We start from the raw sequence: 21,591 nt of genomic DNA, 5'->3' as shown, positions 1-21,591 counted from the left end.
GCTATCGAATCATATTTCACAAAAAAAATCACTATGAAATTACAACAGTGCAGTGTGATTTGATCTACAGTGTCACTTATGCTATTGTTTGTGTTGATCCTAAACAGTATCTGAATATTGCCCAGCAGGACAATTTCTACCTGGCCACACACACACTTTACTTTATAGGACACACTACTACAGTTTGTCTGAGACATATTTAGGGCTATGTTGGAAGAAAGCATTCTCCTAACACATCTGCACGCATCTTGAGTTTTCCTTAATTTCAACAAGTTTGCAAGGGATTAACATTGTATGCATCATATTATAGCATGATTGTGCTGCTTAAACATCTGTACTTTAATATTAAAATATTAAACTACTGCCATGTCAAACAGCAGTTTAATGGGAGACTAAATGGGCTTCTCATATTTCAATCAAAACAATAGAAATACTGACATACTGTGGCACAAAATTAGTATAAATAGACTTTATTGAAGTCAGTACCCTTGTACTGAAGCCAAAGATTGTGTCTACAGAAGCACAAGTTGTAACATTTCACAACTTCTAAAAGGAATGTCAACAATTACAACGATCATGCATACCATGGTCGATAATCACATTTTTAGAAGCATTTTCAACCATTTCTAAAGAAATGCTTATAACATTGTTATATATAGAACTACTTTCAATAAACTGCAAAACATTGATTAGCTTTTCCAGTATGAGCTACAGTGTCAACACAAAAGGGAGGCATAAATGTTTAATTTATGAAATCAGAATGGAATATTTACTGTAAAGAAAAATTAAAAAGCTTTCAAATAAAGGCCATTATTGAACCAAAGTGAAGAGCACAACTTGAACTTTGAATCCTTTCATCTCTTAAAGCTGTCCTCTGAATAACTTCAGTTCAAAGCATAAATTCAGTACTGTGAGTATTCCTTGGACTGAAGTTTGGCAATGATGCGATCCAACTGTCTCTTTGCTTCACACTGTGGAAAATTGCTCATGTCATAATATTGAGGGGCAATTTTCACCAGCCTGTCAAAAAAGGAAAAGTTTGTTACTGATACTCAAACTTTAAGATGCGTCTTACAGAAGTTCTACAACTGAAGGAAACAAAAGTTATCCATTATCTTCAGCTCATTCTGCAATTCTAAGACTAACTGAAATTTACACACATGCACACACATTTAAAATGGCAGTGCCATCCTGAACAAGTGTCCAAGTCCAAAGCAAAAAGCACGCACAGGAGTCTCATGAGATCTCCTGTCTGGCCATGTGCCTCTTACAGACTCTTCCTGCTGCTTCATACCCAGCCATGGTAACCCACGCAGCCAGAGCCTCCACTTAATGTCAGAGTCTGTCAGCCAGAGAGTCCATGCAAACTTCCACTTTTGTCAGAGTACAGTTCAGCCTCAGCTGTTTAAACTTAAAAACATAACCAAGGCCACAGGATCCTGCTTTAGGTTAGACAGTGTTTGTTGAAACAAGATTTCTAAGCAGGGATTCAAACACATTTTCCATTAATAAATGGACAATACACATATGCTGTGTTTTCCAGCTTATGAATCTTTAAACTCTTTCTGCACAACAGTAAAATTACAGCAACTGAAATGCTTCTTATGTCCCCAAAGCCTACTACAACCTGGAGTTAAAGTACAACCTTAAAGACAGGCAGGATGCTTCAGATCTCTGCTCATCTGCAGAGATTCAGGCTTCTGATTTCCTTGATATACTTAGCTGATGAATAAATAAATAACATGGCAATTTGTAGCACTACTATCACATCTTTCCTTAGAATTTTAAGAAAACATGAAATGCTGTTCAGAGCCTTCTGAAAAAATCAGAAGTCCTAGATCTTGAGAACAGAAGCAGTGATACTGAGGTACTGGTATCTCCTAACTCAGGTATGCAAGTGGGTGCTAGGACCTACCCCCAAACCTCACAACTCCAAGCTTACTGAAGTAACTGGTTCTAAGTCAAGCTGAGCACTGCACACAGAGTCCAGGCATAAGAGGTCTAAACACAAAACCCACGAACAGGCACAAGTACCCACAAAAAAAAACCCTTCAGTCATCTACAAGAGTCCGTAACACTGCTATTCCTCAAACCATTTTTGTAAAACTAGCTTCAGGAAAAGTGAAAAGAATGACCTCAACTTAAAAAAAGATTAAAAAAAATTAAAAGGCCAAGAATTCTACAGTAGATCATGACTATTGCAAGACTCTGGCTTACCATTCTGGCTTGATGTCTGTACATGTCCGGATGTAATTCTTCGTTGTAAGGACAAACTCATTATACAGCACCCATTCCGGTTTGTGATCAAGAACAGTGGAAGGATGCAACTGCACCACCTGGTTATCTTTCACTGTTAAGTAATGCCCTGTTCGCTCCAAATGTGCCACCTAAAGAAAAAGACATTTTTTAATGAACACAGGCAATTTTTAAATGAAGCAATTTCAAGCTGATTGTTGAGTGTTCCATAGAAAACATATTAAGATGGGTTACAACTTTCAAACCTCATCTAAATTTGGCACATTACTTGACCACTTCAAGTATTCAGGCTTTTAATAGACACAATCAAGATGCCAGATGTTTTTGATAACTACCATAGTAAGTGTATATTCCAATACACAATTCAATCAACATACAAAAATAATTCTCACCCAAAGAGAATAAGCATTATTAGAACAGCAACAATGCAAACAAAGTACTGGAAAGGAATATATACTGGACAGGTTTGCAACATCACACAAAGTTAACTGTGGTATACTACAGACATTTGCTTCAAGCATTTCATTTGCAGTAGCCACTGTGGGACCAGTAAGCCACAATGTTATCCTTTTATGAGAGAGGTCTCACTACAGCATGAGCTTTAGAGCTGGAAAACGTAGGTTCAGCAACACACTTGTGCTGTGACCTTGGTGAAAATCAATTAACCTCCCTCTGACTAAGCTCCTTGCTCTGTGAAAGGGAATAATGCCTGCCTTGCCAAGATACTCTGATACCTAGCTCATTAAGATTTGGTAAAGCAGACAGTTATCATTAGAATGATATCCTCTGTACAAACAGCTAATATAACAGAACAAGTAACTAAAATTAACCCTTTGATACTAGCAATTGAAAATAACCTTGCCTCATTATATATATATACACACACAGAGGAAGTAAAAAGATTACATAGGTTGGGCAATGACTGAAAGGCATCAAAGACATTTCTAGTAAGTTCATTAGCTGTTTTCCTTTAATATAGACTGTATACCTCCTTGTTTTCTTGAATTCCTATGTATATTTCACCTTTTTTTTCTGCCTAGTCAATAGCAAATTCCTATTAGATTAAAACGCCACACCTTCTAAAGCAACAGCTACCTCAAGTTTTAAGCCAGAATACCTCTTTACCAAGAAATTACTTTGAGTGTGCTTCTCTTTAAAACATCACAACATTAATATCCAGAATGTGTTTTAGAAGTAAAACGAAGTATTTCAATAATTTGCAAATTTTCTCACAAAAGATTTGAGAGATAACACTTTATTTCAAGTCTGGGAAACCAGAAGTGGTTTCTTTAAATGCAGATTAACAGCACACTGTCTGTAATGATTTAGGCCTAATTTGATTCAACTCAATACAACATCCGTAATATTAAACAGCAGTATATGTGCAAACCAGACTAGACACTCATCTGCCACAGGCCTAGCACAAACAGCACCTTACTGTGGGATTATGTTTTTTTAAAAGGAAGTTTTGTTTAAAAATCAATTCCATTTTTCAGAACAAAAGTACACATATATACAGAAGTATCTGTTTTACCTTAGTTCTTCCTAGGAAAGGACAGAACAATGCATTATTTAGGTTTCATTCTAGAAAAGCGTGCTGTTAAATTCAATACAATTTACCTTTAGCACCTCAGTCTCACTCGTATGTATTAAAACAGTAAAGTCTTATATTCTACCTTTCCCAAATACAATTTCCTTTTTCATGTAATCTGTAATGGCAGAGCTATGTTTCTTATTGACTTTGTATAATTCTGAAGCATACTCAAAGAAAAATAAATGCTACAGAAACACATTTAGCTCTTAATTTCCAGGGAAGGACAAGAATTGGAATAACCCCAATTACAAAGAAAACGTTTCCTTAGACCACTGATATCAGGGACAAGCCACCTTTAGGTGGTTACATGCTATTGTGACTGGCTTCAATTCTGAGGCATCAGTGAGCTGCAATATTTGTCCTCTTTAGATGTTTCTACAGAGTGTACTTGTTGGCACACACCTTGGTAAAGAATTTCAGGGTCAATGATGGCAGCTCTGTGGGGAAATACACAGCGAAGCTATGGCTCCAGAGTGATGTGCCAGCTGCTACATTTTCCTGCTCATTCCTGGTCTGCACTATTCCAGCACAGTTGACCAAGTCCATTCTTGCTTCCACTCTGTAAGTGGCCTGCCAGGTCACTGAGCTGAAAGAATTTAGAATGGGCTCAGGCAAGCACCAAGGTTGACACAAATACAAATGGGAAGCAGCTTAAATCACTCCTCTGAAACCCTGGTTTGCAAGCAATATCAGTGCCTGTAAACACAGGGGTGGTTGGATCAGGTGTTCTCTGGAGGGCCCTTACACCTCAACCGTATTGTGATGTTTTTCAGAGTGTAGAGCAGGAGCTTCCACAGAAATCACAGGATCACACAAAATACGTAAAGAAAGGGGGTTCATTTTTCAATGAGGAATGGTAGCTAGTAAGATACTACAGAACATCCCTAAAAACCCTGAGATCACCAAAGAACTAGGTTAATCAGAATATGACTCTAAAAGAATGGGCAAGTGCCAAGCCAGCCCATGTATGCTGCAGCAGATTACAGTAATTTCACGAATACAAGCCGCAGCAATTTGACAAAACTTTTGGTGGCAACCCGGAAGTGCGGCTAATAGTCGGGGGCGGCTAATATGTGAATAATTTTCTGACATTTACAACCCCAGACGTGCCAGCCAGGGCGCCGAGCCAAGCACCTGCCAGTAAAAGCCGGCATTCCGCGATTGTTACAGTGTTACTGTGTTGCCCTGGCTCCCTGCAGGCAGCACGGGGGGCGGGGAGAGAGGTGGGAGAGCTCTCTTTCCTCCTCTGCCGCAGCCCAGGGGAGAGACGGGGGGGCCCCGCGCCGCCATTGCCGCGGCCTGGGGAGGAGGTGGGGTGCTGTGCCCCCACACTCCGCCGCCGTGGCGGGAGCAGGGGGTGCTCCGTGCCCAGCCAGCGCCGCAGTGTGAGCGGGGTCGGGGCGAGCGAACCCAGAGGAGGCGGTCAGCCCCGAGTGGCAGCGCCGGGCTGGGCTACCTGGCCCCGTCAGCAGCCCCTAGCGGGCCGAGCCTGCACAGCATTAGTTGAGCCAGTAAACCCCCCGCCATGCCACGGTTCTGTTAGTATTTGGCAACTTTGTTGCATGTGAGTCCTCGCTGTGAACGACAGAGCGGCTTATATTCAGGTGCGGCTTATTTATGGACAAAAACCGAAATATTTGCCAACACCCAGAGATGCAGCTTATACTCAGTGTGGCTTGTATTCGTGAATTTACTGTACTCTGCAGCACCAGAAAGCCCAAGTGGTTGATGATTTAGAGACAATTATAATATTCTTATGAACATGACAAAACCAAATGGAAACAGTGGCACATACCACCAGAGGAAAATGTTTCACTTCAAGTTTTCACCAAAACTTTAATAAGAATTATACACTCTCCTCTGAAATTTTAAGTATGCTTGTCCTTATTAGCTATCATGTCAATGAACCTAGAGGGGGAAGTCAGGGGTCTTCAATCAAACACTTACACACAACCCAAATGCACTTCAAAGGTCAAAAGCAGGAACAGTATCATAAGATCCAGCCGTTTTAGATTTAGGGCTATATATTGTGGCACACTAGTCGTGACAGACAGTTTAGAGAAATGATTGCTCCTTGTTCTGACGAAAAAATGATAGCAAGCAAGCACTAAAGGAACCCTGTCAGCTACCTGGATTTCCAAAATTTCTGCTTGCAGCACACACAAGAGTGTCTCTGAATGTATTAAAAAGTTTTACACCACTCTTCTGCATTCTTCAAGAGCAAAATGAATATTATTAAATGCACCACTGACTCCTTTGTGGTATACGTTTATTTTATTACCATTTTATTACTGGAGGAGCCTGATTATGTAAAGACTTCAAAATATACATAATTCCATACAAGAAATAAGCACCAAAGTAGCATCAGGAATGAGATTTTAATTAGAAGGCAACTCATCTGACAATTAACTTCCTGTACAGTATTGGTTATTTAAGTTTATCCACTGTAGTGACCATGATATATATACCCTGTGTTTGACTAAGTCATATCTCCCAAGAAAGATTCCAAGCTTGATCTGTTTATCTTTCTAGCCAAGAGGGCAAATGGCATCCTGGGGTGCTTTAGGAAGCACACTGCCTGCAGGATGAGTGCTCCTCTACTCAGGCCTAGTGAGATCCATCTGAAGTTTTCAGATCTGGGCTCCTCAGTACAAGGGAAACATGGAGCACCTGGTGCAGGTCCACAGAAGGGCTATTAAGATGAAATGACTGGAGCATCTCTGTTACAATGAAAGGCTGAGGTAGCTGGGCTTGTTCAGCCTCGAGAAGACAGACCTCATCAGTTCCTATCAGTATCTGAAGGGAGGGTGGCAGGAGGAAGGAGCCAGGCTCGTTTCTGTGGTGCCAAGCAGCAGGACAAGAAGCAACAGACAAATGGATTGAAGTTCCATTTGAACTTCATGATGAAGAACTTCTTTACTGTGCAGTGATAGAGCACCAGAACAAATTGCCCAGAGAGTCTGTGCGTTCCCTCACTGGAGATATTCCAGAACTGTCTGAACACAGCCCTGTGCCATGTTCTCTAGGATGACTCTGTTTGAACAGGGAGGTTGGACCAGATAATCCAACTGTGGTCCCTTCCAACCTGATCCATTCCCTGATTTGAAAACACAGGACTTGCTTCCACCTTTAAATTCTGATTCAAATGTTCAGCTATCAGTTCTTCTTCTGTCTTCAACACTAGATTGAAAATACAATGATGAAGACCTAGGCTGCTTTTGATAACTATTTAAAAAAAAAAAAAAAAATCACTAAGAGGAAGATGACCCATCCTTAAGATATTTTGTCATCTTCTTGCCTTTTCCAATTTGTTTCCATAGCCTGTCTTCTGTAGCATAACTACTTTTTGCTTAGTCTTAACCACAGTTACTTCAGCTACTATTAACACTTGAAAGATTCGAAGCAAAGTTTTTAATGAATATCAGGGATAAGCCTCCATTAAGGGGTTACCTATTCTTGTTACTTACAGTAATTTCACGAATACAAGCCACACCATTTTGACTAAAATTTTGCTCCCACACCGGAAATGTGGTTAACACTCAGGAGTAGCTAATATGTGAATAATTTTCTGACATTTCCAACCCCAGAAGTGGAAACCGAGGTGCCGAGTCCAGCAACCTGCCAGTAAAAGCTGGCATTTCGCGATTGTTACAAATTGTTACTCTGTTGCACTGCGGGTGGAGCCTGGCTCCCTGCAGGCAGCACTGGGCCAGGAGAGGCGGGGGAGCTCCCTCCTTCCCTCCTCTCCCGCAGCCCAGGGGGAGAGACAGGGGGGCCCCGTGCTGCCATCTCTGCGGCCTGGGGGGAAGGCGGGGGGCTCCGTCCCTGCCTGCCACCACGGGGCAGCACTGGGTCGGGGTGAGCGAGGCCAGTGGCAGCGGCAGCCAGCCCCGAGCAGCCCCAGTGAGCTGGGCCCCCCGGCCCCGTCAGCAGCCCCAAGCGGGCCGAGCCTGCACAGCCTTAGTTGAGCCAGTAAACCCCGCCATGCCGCGGTTCTGTTACTATTTGGCAACTTTGTTGCACGCGGGTCCTCGCTGCGAACGACAGAGCGGCTTATATTCATGTGCGGCTTATTTATGGACAAAGAACAAAATGTTTGCCAACACCCAGAGATGCGGCTTATGGTCCATGTGGCTTGTATTCGTGAAATTACTGTACTTTGATCTGCAGCTAACACTAAGCTACAGTATTTATCCTATTCAGATTTTTCTAAAGTATGTTTAGTTGCTTAACAGAAGTAGGAGAAATAATCTATACCTAGTTCTGGAGCTTTATTACCAAATTACAAATATATTACAGTGCAATATGCCAATTACTCTCCCTAAGACAGGCTATGTTCAGAACAAAATAATTAGAAATCAGTACTTCTCTTTTTGCAAAGTTTACCCTTACTCAATTTTACATATCCTTTGCATATTCTGATGTGTGACACCGAAAATAATTTTTTAAAGTGCTTCATTATAAGAACTAGAAATCTGTGACACAACACAAAAATTTAAAAAGACATTTAACTTCTTGTCAATATCTGTCTTCCCAGAAGTTTTACTATACAGAGAACTGTTGACAGTTTTAAATTATTTTACTATTCACTTCGCTTGTCTATGGCAGATTTACTGGAATTCAAATTTGCATTTAAATATGAAGGGTAAAGAGATGATTCATCACCAGCAGAAATTCCACATTTATCTGTCTCTGACACACAAATGAAGGCAGGTAAACATATAGTTTTAGTACTGATTACATAACCAGTACTATTACAATAGTCAGTACAAGCCTAAACTGTCTGACCTAAACCACAGGCGCCTTGGTTAGTACAGAAAATTCAACCATGAAATTTTATGACTCGTTTTAGGACAGCAGGCAATTACAAGGTATAAACAATACAACAAATTAGAAGTATTTCAAGACAATGGCTGTTACTGCCTTTTCCACTTCACACTGCCTTTTTAAATTTAGAAAGTGTGAATAATCAACTTCTGCCATGTGCTGTCCACAGACCTCAGTACCTTACAAGCAGAAGCTATCTACAGCACATGCGCACACTTCTCAAGTGCCCACACTTGGAATTCCACACATGTCCTGTACTAAGAGGACAAAGGATGATGAATGCATTTCATTATTAAGATTTTCTGAACAAGAACTGCCAAATGCTACAGACTGAATATTAGTTTGAAGGGGTGCAATGTGTATACAGACTACAATTGTAAGTACTTCAGCTGCTGGCAAATAACATCTGAGTATTTTAAATTTTTCTACTGAAGATTTCTTAAAGCAATGTGGAATTCATCACATAAAGTTCCGAGTCAAGGTCAAATAGGTACCACTCTTATCACAGAGGTTTAAAGAGCTGAAGAAACTCAAACTAAAATAGACTGAAACACTTTGAAGCAGAAGAGTCACAGCTGAAATGGTTTCCGCTCCAAATAGTTTCATCAAGTCTCCTATAGCTATCTCTTGATAAATCTCAAAAATTCAATTAGACATTTTGGGCGAGGGAGGCAGTAAACAATCTAGTGACCATGGAAGCCCAAAGAGACCTCCAGACAGGCTTTAATTTTCATCTGCATGAGCCTACTTACTAGTCTATTCACAGCAAAAATACTAAGTCAGATCTTTAACTCCTAAGATGCAGTGACCAAAAATCTATTTCCACCAAGACTAGTGAAGCTCCCTATGCATGAGAACAGGTGTTTTCTAACAGCAAAACACCAGTCAGAGGAAGAGTTTCACTCCAAGTAACATGAAACAAAACTGAGAGCACACCAACATGGCCTCCCCCACAGGTCCAATTAAGTGAAAGGCATGGGATATAGTGCCAAACAAAAGCTGTGGCACACGGACCTGTCTGGGGCCCAAAATGGAATGCTGGGTAGAACTGCTGTCTTCCAAAACATACAGAATTAAAGGTATAGGTGGGAATGTGTTCTGAAGCATTTTCCAAGAAATTTGCAGAAAACATGCCCCAAATTCAAGGACTGAACAGTTACAGCCTACTTGTCTGAAAGGTTACAGCTAGTAGGGCTTTAGAACCATTTAATTATTTAAAAGCAGCCAAAGTCTTAATCTCCCATTTGCATTACAGTGAAATGCAGTTGCTGACATTGATATTTCTGTATTCTGAAAACCCAGGAAGATGTTTCTTTTGCAGACTGACCGGCTGAGCTCTGGAGACAGCACTTGGCAGGGGCAGTTTTAAGACAGGGTGCCCCAAGTCTATGCCCCAGGTCAGGTGTCTAAGTGCAGTGGTTGTCAGGCCCATGCCATCTTCACCTGGATAGCACTGACCAGCTGACAAGTGTTTGTATTTAAACAACACGAGAGTGCAGCCCAAGGACAAAATTAGGAAATGCCATGGGTGCTGGTCAGCCCCTTGAAGACAAGATTGTGCTCTCCAGAAGCAAGTTATTAGGCTCTAGCAGAGATGTTGCAGAGATGGGTCAAATGGGTTTTTTTTTATATGAAAAGCATTATCACAACAGTCCAGAGTCAAGGTGGATGAAGATTCACAGTTTGTATCTGCAAGAGCCAGCAAAGAGACTCTAGTAGTCCTAAGGATGAAATGCTGAAGAGAAAAAACACAGCAGGATGGGACTAAGGGGAGAAAAATAACAACAAAAAACACACCAAAACCAAACAAAAACCGAAGCAGCCTGCATTCTAGCTTGGGGCATGCTTAACCTGAAATGCAAAGCATGCAGGTAGCAGCAGTGGAGATTGGCTTCCATAGCATCCTGGCTCAAGTGGCAAATGCATTTCAAACAGTATACATCTTGAGATTACAGAAGTGCTCCAATACTCAGTATCTGATCCATGTAATTGAAAAGTGAAATACAAATACGGAAAAATATACAAAAGAAAACACTCTTTCTCTAAAGATGTATTTTTCATATTTACATACCACTATACTTCCCCTTCTGTTATCAGATTACAAGTAACTTTAGAAGTACATATTCTGCAGTTACTTTAGAATGCTTTATGTAGTTACTTCATGAATGGTCATGCCAGAAAGGAGATTTTGATACACTGCCAGAACTTGTTTTCCATTTGGCTAAAGAATGCGCTACTTGAGTCATCACCTAGCAACCTGACAAAGACTACATGGCAGTATAGTTAGCCATGTGTAATTTAAGTAACATTTATTACGCTTTAGTAAATTACAACAACAATACTAACATTATGAGCCACAAACACTGAACTGATTTCCCTCTGAGAATACACACATACCTGCATGAAATATCCAGTAACTAATGCCTTTCTTATGTTGATATAATAGTCTCGGCTGGTAAAATCTGTGCTTCTACGAGGCAAATTAAATCTATCCATGATTCGTGACAGCTGTTGGCGTACATTGTCTGCAGACATCAGGGACCTGTAGTTAATGAAGTTGTCATAACACCATTGAACCGACTCATGATCTGCAACATTAGAAAACATGAATCAAAATTAGAACCAGTAAATAAAATAGCAACTAACCGATTCATCAGTCAGATGAACCAGAATAAAAAAAATCCATAAACTTATAAATGGCAACAGCTCTTGGTTCATTCAGTTAATTTCTTGCACTAGATAACTTGCCAAAACTTTTCTATTCAGGAAGCACACGGTCACAGGACAGAAGAAAAGCAGGTTTTTTCTCCTCACCAATACAACATAAACACAACCACTACTGTTCTACTGAAATACCACACCACTAAATTTTGGACACTTCAAAAATCCCATCCTGCAATTAGAAAAAACATCTTCCAAACCTGAAGCGTAAAACATTACGCAACGTCAGGAACACTGCACAGCTTTTAACTGCATCATTCAATGAACATAAAAGACAGCTGTACATAACTACACTGCATCTGAGAAATGAAACCCTACCTAAATTAAGCACCCAAATAACAGCTATGGGCTATACAAACAGTCTAAGTGTGACACACCTCACAGGGGTTTAAGTAAATGACTGGTAAAATACAGCCACTGTAACAGAACTCTAACTGTTCCTACTGCTGATAGCTCTGAGAAACCTGATGAAACAGCAAGCCTCAGCCATTCTGACAGTATAAATACCTGCATATTTCACACCAAGAAACCCAGTTTTCTCAAAAAATTCTGACTTTTCAAGTAATTCTCTTCTAATCTTTTTCAGTTTAATAATCCAACAAAGCCAGTCTTTAGAACTAAAACTTGAGGTAACTCTCAGAAAAAAGACACTTTTTAAAATATGCACTGAAAAGAATGAAGGTTATGGAAGTTGAGGTAAGCCCAAGTTCTTCCTTGCACTTTATCTTACAGAATGTATTTTAAATGAAGTATGGAGTTATGATTCTACTGTACAGTACCACAGCATATTACTTTCTGAGCCAACTGAACTATGCATCACAGATTCTAGATACAAACAGTAGTAGCATTTTCTCTTCTGATCCCAGAAGTCAATTCACAATTTCACAAAATGATTCCTGAGATAATTCCATCCCTCAGTAACCCGAGTATTAAAGGTTTCCAGAAACATGCACAAATTGTCTACCCGACATTCTGGATCCTATCAACGAAAAAGCTAACAGGAAAAAAACGAGCATCAAATAGTCTAATTTAGAGATGTTTAATAAAAATTTCTCAGCTGTAAACTGAATGTATTTGTACTTTTGCATTTATTTTGGATTGTCACAAAGACAGTGTCAGAAGGTTTCAATACAAAATTTCTAAATCTAACCTGCAACAGAAAGGAGCATTAAGCTGCATTTCTTTTTACTAAGGGTAAAAAGACTGCTTGTTTTTTGTTTGCTAACAGGAAAGTATAACTGGAGCACCTAAGTTTATGTGGCTGGCAGTTTATAGCAATCTTTTTATTTGCCACCAATATAAGTCACTGTTAAAAAAAGTGGGTCCCTTTCTCATTTTTCAAGAGAACTCCTAGAATCACCTGTTCATTTTTATCTTCTTTAAGCTGCTAAAATACAATTCAACTATGTTGAAGAGGATCATACATTTTCTCTAAATTCCATCCACAGAAATTACATACTTGAAACACACAGTTCTACCTTACTTCTTGATGCATCATCCCTTTGCCACTCAATCTGTTCCAAATCTTTATTACAGAATTCCTAACTACATTAAGAAGTTAGGATTAAAAAGGTTTTTGTTCTAGAAACATATCCTTCTCCAAATTCACAGGGTTTTTTTCTGCACTGTTCTCCCTGAAAAATCACCAAGCAATTATGCAGATTTTTTATAATTAATGTTAGATAAACTTGCAATATTTCTTAATTACAGGAACACTTGCTTCCTTCTGTCCAAGGTTACCCAGCATTGATTTTAAAGCCTGGCTTGTTTGCATCTCATCAGTTTATTACAAGATTGCTTGGGGAGTTTTTTTGTTTTCTTTGACCCCCCAAAGGAAAATAGCATTTAAATAACAAAACCCAAGCCTTTCAACTGTACTCGGAACTTAGAAATGGAAGTTGCAGTACAAAGCACAACGAATAACGTTACTGTAACAGACACAGACTTACTTTGCTTGAAAGCATGGTAGACATTCAGCAGCGTCAAATGATCTCCATCTATGTGGGCAAACCTCATCTTGGCTTCATCTGCTGCTTTCTTTGCTTCCGTGGGGCGAACAAAACACTGTGGGACTAAACAAGGTTGGTATGGGCCCAACACAAACGCCCATATCGATGAGTCACGCATTCACAGATAGAGGAACAAGGCCTAGCTAGGTCAGTTCACAGAGCATAGGGCAGGGCAGGATGGCCTCCAACTGCATCTTGGACTGTTTACTACCTTGATTTGGTACATCAACACCTAACCACATCTGTAAGACAAGAGGGTTTCAAAGCTACAGAGTACCTGATTATTTTAATAGAATTATATGTATGCATCAAAATCACTAGTCTGAAGGCCATCAAGGTTACCTATACAGACTGGAAGGCTAAACATATCTTAGCTCAAACTCAGTGCTGATAGCGCTACCAGGAGCTAGTACCACATGGAATGAAACACTTTAATTGCAAGTGTGCTTCTTCAGAAAGCCCTGACAGACAAAGTAAATTGTCCTGAAACTGTAGTGTACTAGCACAGTCTAAACCAACTTGAGATTTGACTATTGCAAGTCTGTTACCAGACAGAAGACACCAATCAAGTCTCTTTCCACATGGTATTGCTATCAGCACTGGTATACAAACACGTGAATGAAGGCATTAATAAGTCTAAGGCTGTGATGGTAGCGGTAGTGGTGGAAGGTTAAACCGTCCTTTGGCACTACTTCAAATAAAAAATATATATCAAAAAATACAACATGAGGAATTTTATTGTTATATTTTCTTACATACATCTGACTAATCTCACTTCCATCCAAAAATCATGTTTTAATTATTTTCCAGACACAAACTAGCCAAGACCATAAGTAGTATTGCAGCCAACTTAACTCATGGTCTGTTAACATTCTAGTATGTTGTAAAATTACTATCAATCCACAAGATCTTCAAAGTAGTTACAAGAGATCTGCTGGAGCAGGGAGGTTGCACCAGGCCATCCACTGTGATTCCTTCCAACCTCACCTATTTTGTGATTTACTTTACAGAGATCTACACCAGAAAATAGATCAGTTTTGTTTTAAGTAAGTGCAATTTTTAAGAGGTTAAATTTCAATAAAATTAATGATTAAATACTAAAAAATCCTTCATATTTTTCCAGCTGCTGGGGACTACATTAGTTTTTTCATTAACTGAAGCCCTGCAATCACATGAGAACACCTCTTTGCGTATGACGTATCCTTATCAAATGAGGGCTTTTTTTTTGTGCAGTGTTATGTAGTTTTTCTTTATTCTTAAATTTGCATAAAAGCCCCAAAGCACTAGATATTGTGAGCTGAATGCCAGATGCAACTTGAGAAATAAAAAAAATTTAAAAATCACACTAGCAGTGAATCATGGTAACAAATCAACAAAGACCAATGCATTAAAGAAAATGGAAATGCAGGTATGAAATAAACACCCTGTATAATGGGTCCTGCATTTGAAAAAAGAGATAATATCAAGTGTATTTTAATTTCTAACTCATACTAATAAAAGTAAAATCCAGATTATTCTATCATTGTCTTAACTCAGCATTTTGAAAAGGATAGTACTTTCCGTACCACAGCATTACACCGTGGCTCTTATAAAATGTAATACAATCATTTAATCAGCTCATTTATTTCATGCTATTTTTGCTCTTTTCTGTCATCTGGTTTGCCATTCAGTCCAAACTAAATACATGGATTGCTATCACAACCTGACAATCTTTATGTGCACTTAATGCACCAAAACATACTATCATGCTGCTGGCCTAAAATGCTTACTTTGGGAAATAGTCATCACAAGGACTAGGACTATGGGTTTTTTACAAGTCATGTTTCAGTTATGGCCCATACATTAACCAGTCAGCTTCAATCAGTTTTTTATTTTTCACCCCCCCCAAAATTTAATCATTATTAATCATGTTAATTATGGTTTAAAACTAAGTAGGTATCATGGCCTGGGAAAAGGTAAATTGGAAAAGGAGTAAGGCAAATCAGCTGAAGGCCACAGACAAAAAAACTAAACTGACTTGTTCTGCAGTGGATACTGAGGGGAGAAGGGGAAAGAAGAGAAAGACAGGCACAAACCTACCACCACCTCCGCAATTAAGCCCACCATTTAAATGAAGAAAAAAATTATGATTCTGCCCTGCCCATCTGCTCTGAGTCTGAACAATCATAACTCTGAAACAAACATTTTAACTTGTTCTTTAAAACTTTCATATAAATATACTGTAAGACTAACTGAAGCAACAGATTTTACACTCAGTCAAAACTTTTTCTCTTTTTCTCTATCAGCAATACCTACACTGTGGAGAGCCTGGTAAATTACCAAAGGTAAATCAAAGACAAAAGAGTACTTATGAGTATGAAAACCCCCATTTTCGTAACAGATTAAAACCTGCTGCTTGTCCTATGACCTCTAGTTATAAAACAAAGTCACTTCTACACAATGGGGAAATGAAATACAAGGTTTGTTTGGTAATATTTTTCTCTCATTAAGCTCTCTCAGCACACAGCTCTGCTCTAACACAGAGCTATTCATGTAACAGCACCAGAGTACAACTGTACACCTCAGTTAATTCTTATAAAGATACATTTTCCTTCTAAGTTTTTTTTCCTTTGAAAGTACTGACTGTTCTCCAGTTTTACCATTTAAGGACTGAAAAATGTATCATGTACAAGCTTACAATTTCATAAAAATTACACTCCAATCCCTTTGGGAAGACTGATTTATCAAAGTGCAGAAGAATGCACAATACAAAATAGATTTTACTGCCTCAAAAATTAGTGGCTGAAATGACATTTCTGGGCCTGGCCATTAACCTAAATGGAAAATTCTGTTCCACTAGCCTGATTCCCCACTCCTAACAATTCAAATATATATATTTTCAAACTGATGTTAGGAGCAAACTCTTAAATCATTTTATGCACTGGTTTTCAACACTACTACTCACTAGCTTCAAGGTCTCAACATAAATCCATAATAACTGAACCCCTATATGAAGTTTTAAAAAGCGATTCTAATTTTATTAAAAATATATTTATGCTATTTTTCTGATGTGGGAAAATTAAATTTTCCCCAAACTGAAGATGATCTGCGATTTGTTTAGTTTCTCTTTTCCTGCTATTACCTGACAACATGGCAGTAATAGAAAGGACCTCATTAGAACAGTTGTAGTCACAGCTCGCAATAACCATTTTAGCCAGCTGTGGATCCAATGGAAATTCAGCCATCATGGATCCCAACTCAGTCAAGTCTCCATCATCATTTAAAGCAGCCAGATAATTCAAAAGCTCTAAGGCTCTCATCAGAGTTTCAGGAGCTGAAAGAAAAAAATATGCAAATTCACACATTAACCAAACGGCTCTGAATCAGCAAAAAACGAGGAAGTACAGACTGTTATTAGGTTTAGTGCCTTTGGTTTTATTTGGGTTTTTTTTGTTCTCCATTCACTAGCATCCAAATGTAAAACTGTTACCAAATCCAGCAATATACACTCCTAAGCATGAATGAATGGGGGCGGCAAGGAGGGAACACTTATATAGAAAAGCTTTAAACCTAATCACAAGCTTTGAATATTTGAAGATTACTGCTTTTCAAAATTCAGACAGCAGTGGCATTGTGAAATACTCAGTACCAGTAATATCACTTCTCCCTGCAGATATTTTTTCCCTTGTTCTATGCTAAATAGATCAATAGTGCTAATATATCAGCCATATCAACTCTAGATACCTACAGTCTTTCAGAAAGCCAATAAGAATGTTCTCTTTATCCTGCATTCCTCACACAGTCAGTATTAACCCATAAAGAAAAATAAAAGGAAATCCAAAAGTCTTTCTGCCAAGCTATCATACATGTTGTGCAGAACACAGAATTTAATTGTTTTGTAGAACTATTTAAAAACTTAAGGACCATCTCAGATTTTTATTTTAGGGGGAAAAAAGAACTAACTCACCTATTTATAAATGACTGATTTACATTTTTGATCAGCAATATAATCCAGTTATTTCTGAACCATATATGAACATTTAACACTTAGAAGAAAGAGGCATATAAATTATAGTTTGAGCTAAACCATGTATTCAGCTGTAAAAACACCAGTCCATTTTATTTACAAACAGTTGTTAACTGATTGCACAATTAGGATGTGTAATCAAGGTGATAAGTAAAAAAACCTCAAATAACAGACTTTGTAATGTCAAGAATTTTCTGTTATTCTCTGAAGGCAAGGGGCTTTCAGAAGCTCTCTTGGTTCCACTAAAAGCTCTTACACAGAAAGAAAAAACTTGCTTGGATATGACACAGAACACTGAATTTCAGGATAAACAAAAGACATTGCTTACAAATTACAATTAAAAAAAAAAACGATGAGAGAATTTATGCCATGTTGTCATTATACAAAGTAGCCACAAAAATAAAGATTGGAAAGATGGAAAGAGATACCTGGAGGATCCATAAAATCAAAGTGCACCAAATCATCTATACCAAGCTTCTTGAGCTGTAATACTACAGATCCTAAGTTAGACCTCAAAATTTCAGGGTATGTGTTGTCCTGGGGGGATGAGGGGGAAAAAAAAAAGAAAATTTGTAACACTTCTTCCAGACACTTTACACTACAGAAGCATTCAAATTCTAATTTTGTTTAATAGCACAGCACTCAACAACCTAAATCAGACATTCTTATAAACACAATGCAAAAACCACAATCTTACCTGCATTTCAGTTTTGTAGGCTTTCTCTGTGTAAAGCCTGAAGCACTTGCCTGGCCGAGTACGACCAGCACGGCCAGCCCGCTGCTGGGCAGACGCTTTACTGATCGCAGTCACCAACAGAGACTCCACTCTGATACGAGGATTGTACACCTATTTCAAAGTAGAGGCAGAGTAGGACACAAGGTAGAAGAATAAACAATGTGCACGGATAGGACAACTATCCAACTGCTTTAAACTTAAGCACAGCTTCTGTACAAGTTGTATGCATGTGAAAATTTTAAAAAGCAGGCTACCAAAGACTCTGGAGAGCTTCAAATACAACTGCCTAGATTTTTGTATTCATCTGTTAACAGCAACTCCTGCCAGGCTCCCTGTTCTTACATGTTTTTAGATAAGATTTTCATGGCAAAAGGAATGTGTCCAATTTGTTCTACACAGTGCTAAATACTCATGATGCTCAAAAAGATCCCATTAAAATGTTGTCTTGATATGAGGTTGAATAATCATATTCTAGAGATCAGAAAAATCTAACATCAGTGTTTTATGCAACTGTAAAGATCAGGTTGATGACAAAACAAAACTGTATTTCAAGGATACATACAGACTATCAAGAGTACAAAATATCTGCTGGTATTTACTTCCACTGCAGTCATACCTAAACAGCAGCCCTACACAACTCAATAGGGCTCAGGGAAAAGGATACACTGAAAACAAAGGCAGTAAACAGTGGTTTCACCTAAAGACATTCTCAGTCCATGTTTTAAGATCTTTCTGGTATGATTCAGTATAAAATATGTAGATAAACCTTAGTTCTTATACTGGAAGAATACCTTCCCTAAAAAGAACTATCTGTGAAAACAGTTCAGCCCTAACGGTGATTGAAATTTGTGCATAAAACCACATCAGCTGTACTCACATTCTGCTGTGTGTCAGTCTCATTTTGCACAAGTTAAAAAGGCTGACAACGTGTACCACTATTAAAGGAAAAGACTATGAAACCAAGATATAAAGAGAGCTACATTTAGTGAAAGAAACAAATGGAGACAATGAGATTCATATTTTATTTTATGTAGTTATTGGGTTGACTGTAGGAAAGTTACTTCAGTTCCTCTGAACACCCTATGATGTTCCAAGAACCACAATACAAGCTTGATTACAATCTTCAGGGCTGCAAGAGTACATGATAAATACTGACATGAAACAGCAGGGATCATTTCTTCTCATTTTAGTGCTGGAGTTTTCTATGGCGAACTTAAAACAAGACGGGGCTTCTAGAACCATTTTTATTTACTTTCATACAATTTGTTTTACTTCATCATCCTCAAGCATAGACACAAAGTACAAAATTACCCTTCCTAAAATATCTAGAAAAACTGTATTCTGAGTCTAACACAAAATTCTCACTTTTTTTTTTTAAAAATACTCTATCTGAAGTTCATGGACTGAGTGCAAGCTGTAAAAATCTTGAGTTAAAAACAAAACAAATCCAAATCAACCAAGCTCAAGATTTCAACTGAAAAGACCTGTCAGTGTTTGCAAAGGCAAGACCAGCCTGAGCAAAACAGATTCCATCAACTTTCCTACTATAAAGAGAAAAAAAATAGTACTTACCTTCTGTTTTGCAAAGCCGGGATCAATCACAAACACTACACCATCTATTGTCAATGATGTCTCAGCAATATTAGTGGACACCACAACCTGTCAAAACAAAAAAACCAACAAAAACCCTAACTAAATGCAACTACTTCATCCTGAAGATGAAGGGCTCCAATTTTGTCTCTGCACAAGTAACTTTCAGTAAACTTTCCATCACTTAATCAATAACTACCAGAGCTGCGCTCCAACACTTTCACAGGTTGATCTAAAATCAACCAGAGGAACTTCTAGTGAAAAGAAAGCAATTTTCATCCACCGTTTTTTGCTCCCCTATGGGTCTATTACCACCATAAAAAATGTTAGTTGAGGAAAACAAGAGCAGAAGTTTAACTTATGAAACTACTATTCCAGTTTTTTTTCTCACATCTCTGGGACAAAATGACAAGTTATACTGGGAACCCTTTAACATCATCTATTAATACTAGCTTTCTATCTTTTCCTGAAAGCCTGAACAGGGTAAAGTGGTTAAATTGGAAGTTATATACATTACCAGCACAATATTTTCTTCTACCTAGCTGTTACTGACACATTCCAGCTAAACTCATGAACAGTATGTATTTAATTTCTACTTTGTCTTTTTCTATCACCAGATATTCAAACACCTCTACATATCTTTACATTCTTAACCTTTGAGAAGATTAAGTCACATGCAGAAATTAAAGCAAAAGCGACTATCAGAGTTCTGAGGCTTGATTTGCCACCATCTAAATTTTTATGTCCAGAGATGCAGTGTAACAGGCAATGGATACCATTAGCTCTCATTCCAACAGCGAATCGCATTACTAGCATATAATTATCTCAGAAAAGACCCAAAATGTGTTCAGCACTTCATCAAAAGTGCTTACCTTTCACTTCCTAATTTCAGAGCATTCTGTCATCACTTGCTTTCAGTTTTTAAATTAGAACTGGAGAGACCCCTAATATTTAGTTTAGAATTACAATGAGGCCAGTGACTGCTGATTTCCCTTCCTGCTGGCTGATCGCTTTGCCAGTCGACTACTTATCACACTCAGCTTGTCTCTTCTTAAGGTCTAAGCTTGCTCAAATATTACAATATATTGAAAGCAGTACTTTGGTGAAAAAAAAGTGACAATTAGTTTGCAATTATGGAGTTTCACCCTAAAATGTCGTGCAACTTAGAATTCCTCAAACAAACAGAGAATACTGTACATGTGTCATGCAATGGTGGCCTGCATAAATTACAGTAATTTCATGATTATAAGCAGCACTGAGTATAAGCCGCACTTTCCGGGTGCCAGCAACTTTTCATTCTTTGTCCATACATAAGTCGCATTTGATTATAAGCTCCACGTTACAATACAGAGTGTGATAAAAGGTATCTATTCTATCACCATCTGTTGAGGGTGGGGGCAGTGATCCTTATCTCAATGGCAGATATTCTGCTAATGGGCCATCCATTGAAACCAGGCAGGGCATTGTTCTTTATCTTTTCACAACTCATCCTTCCTCCAGCGAGTCATTTTCTGCTAATGGCCCATTGAGTCCCACTGTGGGACTGATAAAATTACTGCATCCCATTGGAAGTTGCTCCAGCCAGGAGGAAGAGCCCAACATTTCTTACCAAGATAAAAACAGAGGTTTTGGGACACTAAGGGAGCCCCTTTCTCCACTGGACTCCAGAGGAAAACCGGATTTCTCCACATTACCACTGGACCTCCGGAGGGAAGCTGCACCTTCTACAGGAGCACTGCTTCAACTGAATCACATCTGTCACTGCAGGAGGATGCAGCCACCATTTAATGGGACTGCTACCAACACCCTGCCTGACAGGGTGTCAGGTTGTACTCTGACTTTGTCAGGGTTT

The 21,591-nt window shown here is 38.7% G+C and overlaps 1 protein-coding gene across 1 annotated transcript in view; it reads right to left on the bottom strand.

The window, feature by feature from the left end:
- Window positions 1–454: 454 nt before the first annotated feature.
- DHX15 (DEAH-box helicase 15) overlaps window positions 455–21,591 on the bottom strand; it is a 47,381-nt gene continuing 26,244 nt past the window's right edge. Inside the window, exons 7-14 of the mRNA XM_033059569.2 lie at window positions 19,722–19,808; window positions 18,111–18,260; window positions 17,842–17,950; window positions 16,529–16,720; window positions 13,348–13,470; window positions 11,075–11,265; window positions 2,218–2,387; window positions 455–1,020 (exon numbers count right to left, since the gene is read on the bottom strand). Of these exons, the coding sequence (XP_032915460.1) occupies window positions 903–1,020; window positions 2,218–2,387; window positions 11,075–11,265; window positions 13,348–13,470; window positions 16,529–16,720; window positions 17,842–17,950; window positions 18,111–18,260; window positions 19,722–19,808 (1,140 nt within the window). The 3' untranslated portion in view covers window positions 455–902. The remainder of the gene's footprint in view (window positions 1,021–2,217; window positions 2,388–11,074; window positions 11,266–13,347; window positions 13,471–16,528; window positions 16,721–17,841; window positions 17,951–18,110; window positions 18,261–19,721; window positions 19,809–21,591) is intronic.

The sequence above is a fragment of the Catharus ustulatus genome, chromosome 5 (assembly GCF_009819885.2).
Source record: "Catharus ustulatus isolate bCatUst1 chromosome 5, bCatUst1.pri.v2, whole genome shotgun sequence".
Classification (NCBI taxonomy): Eukaryota; Metazoa; Chordata; class Aves; order Passeriformes; family Turdidae; genus Catharus; species Catharus ustulatus.
The sequence above is the reverse complement of the archived record's forward strand: the minus strand, read 5'-3'. Positions and strand labels throughout refer to the sequence as shown.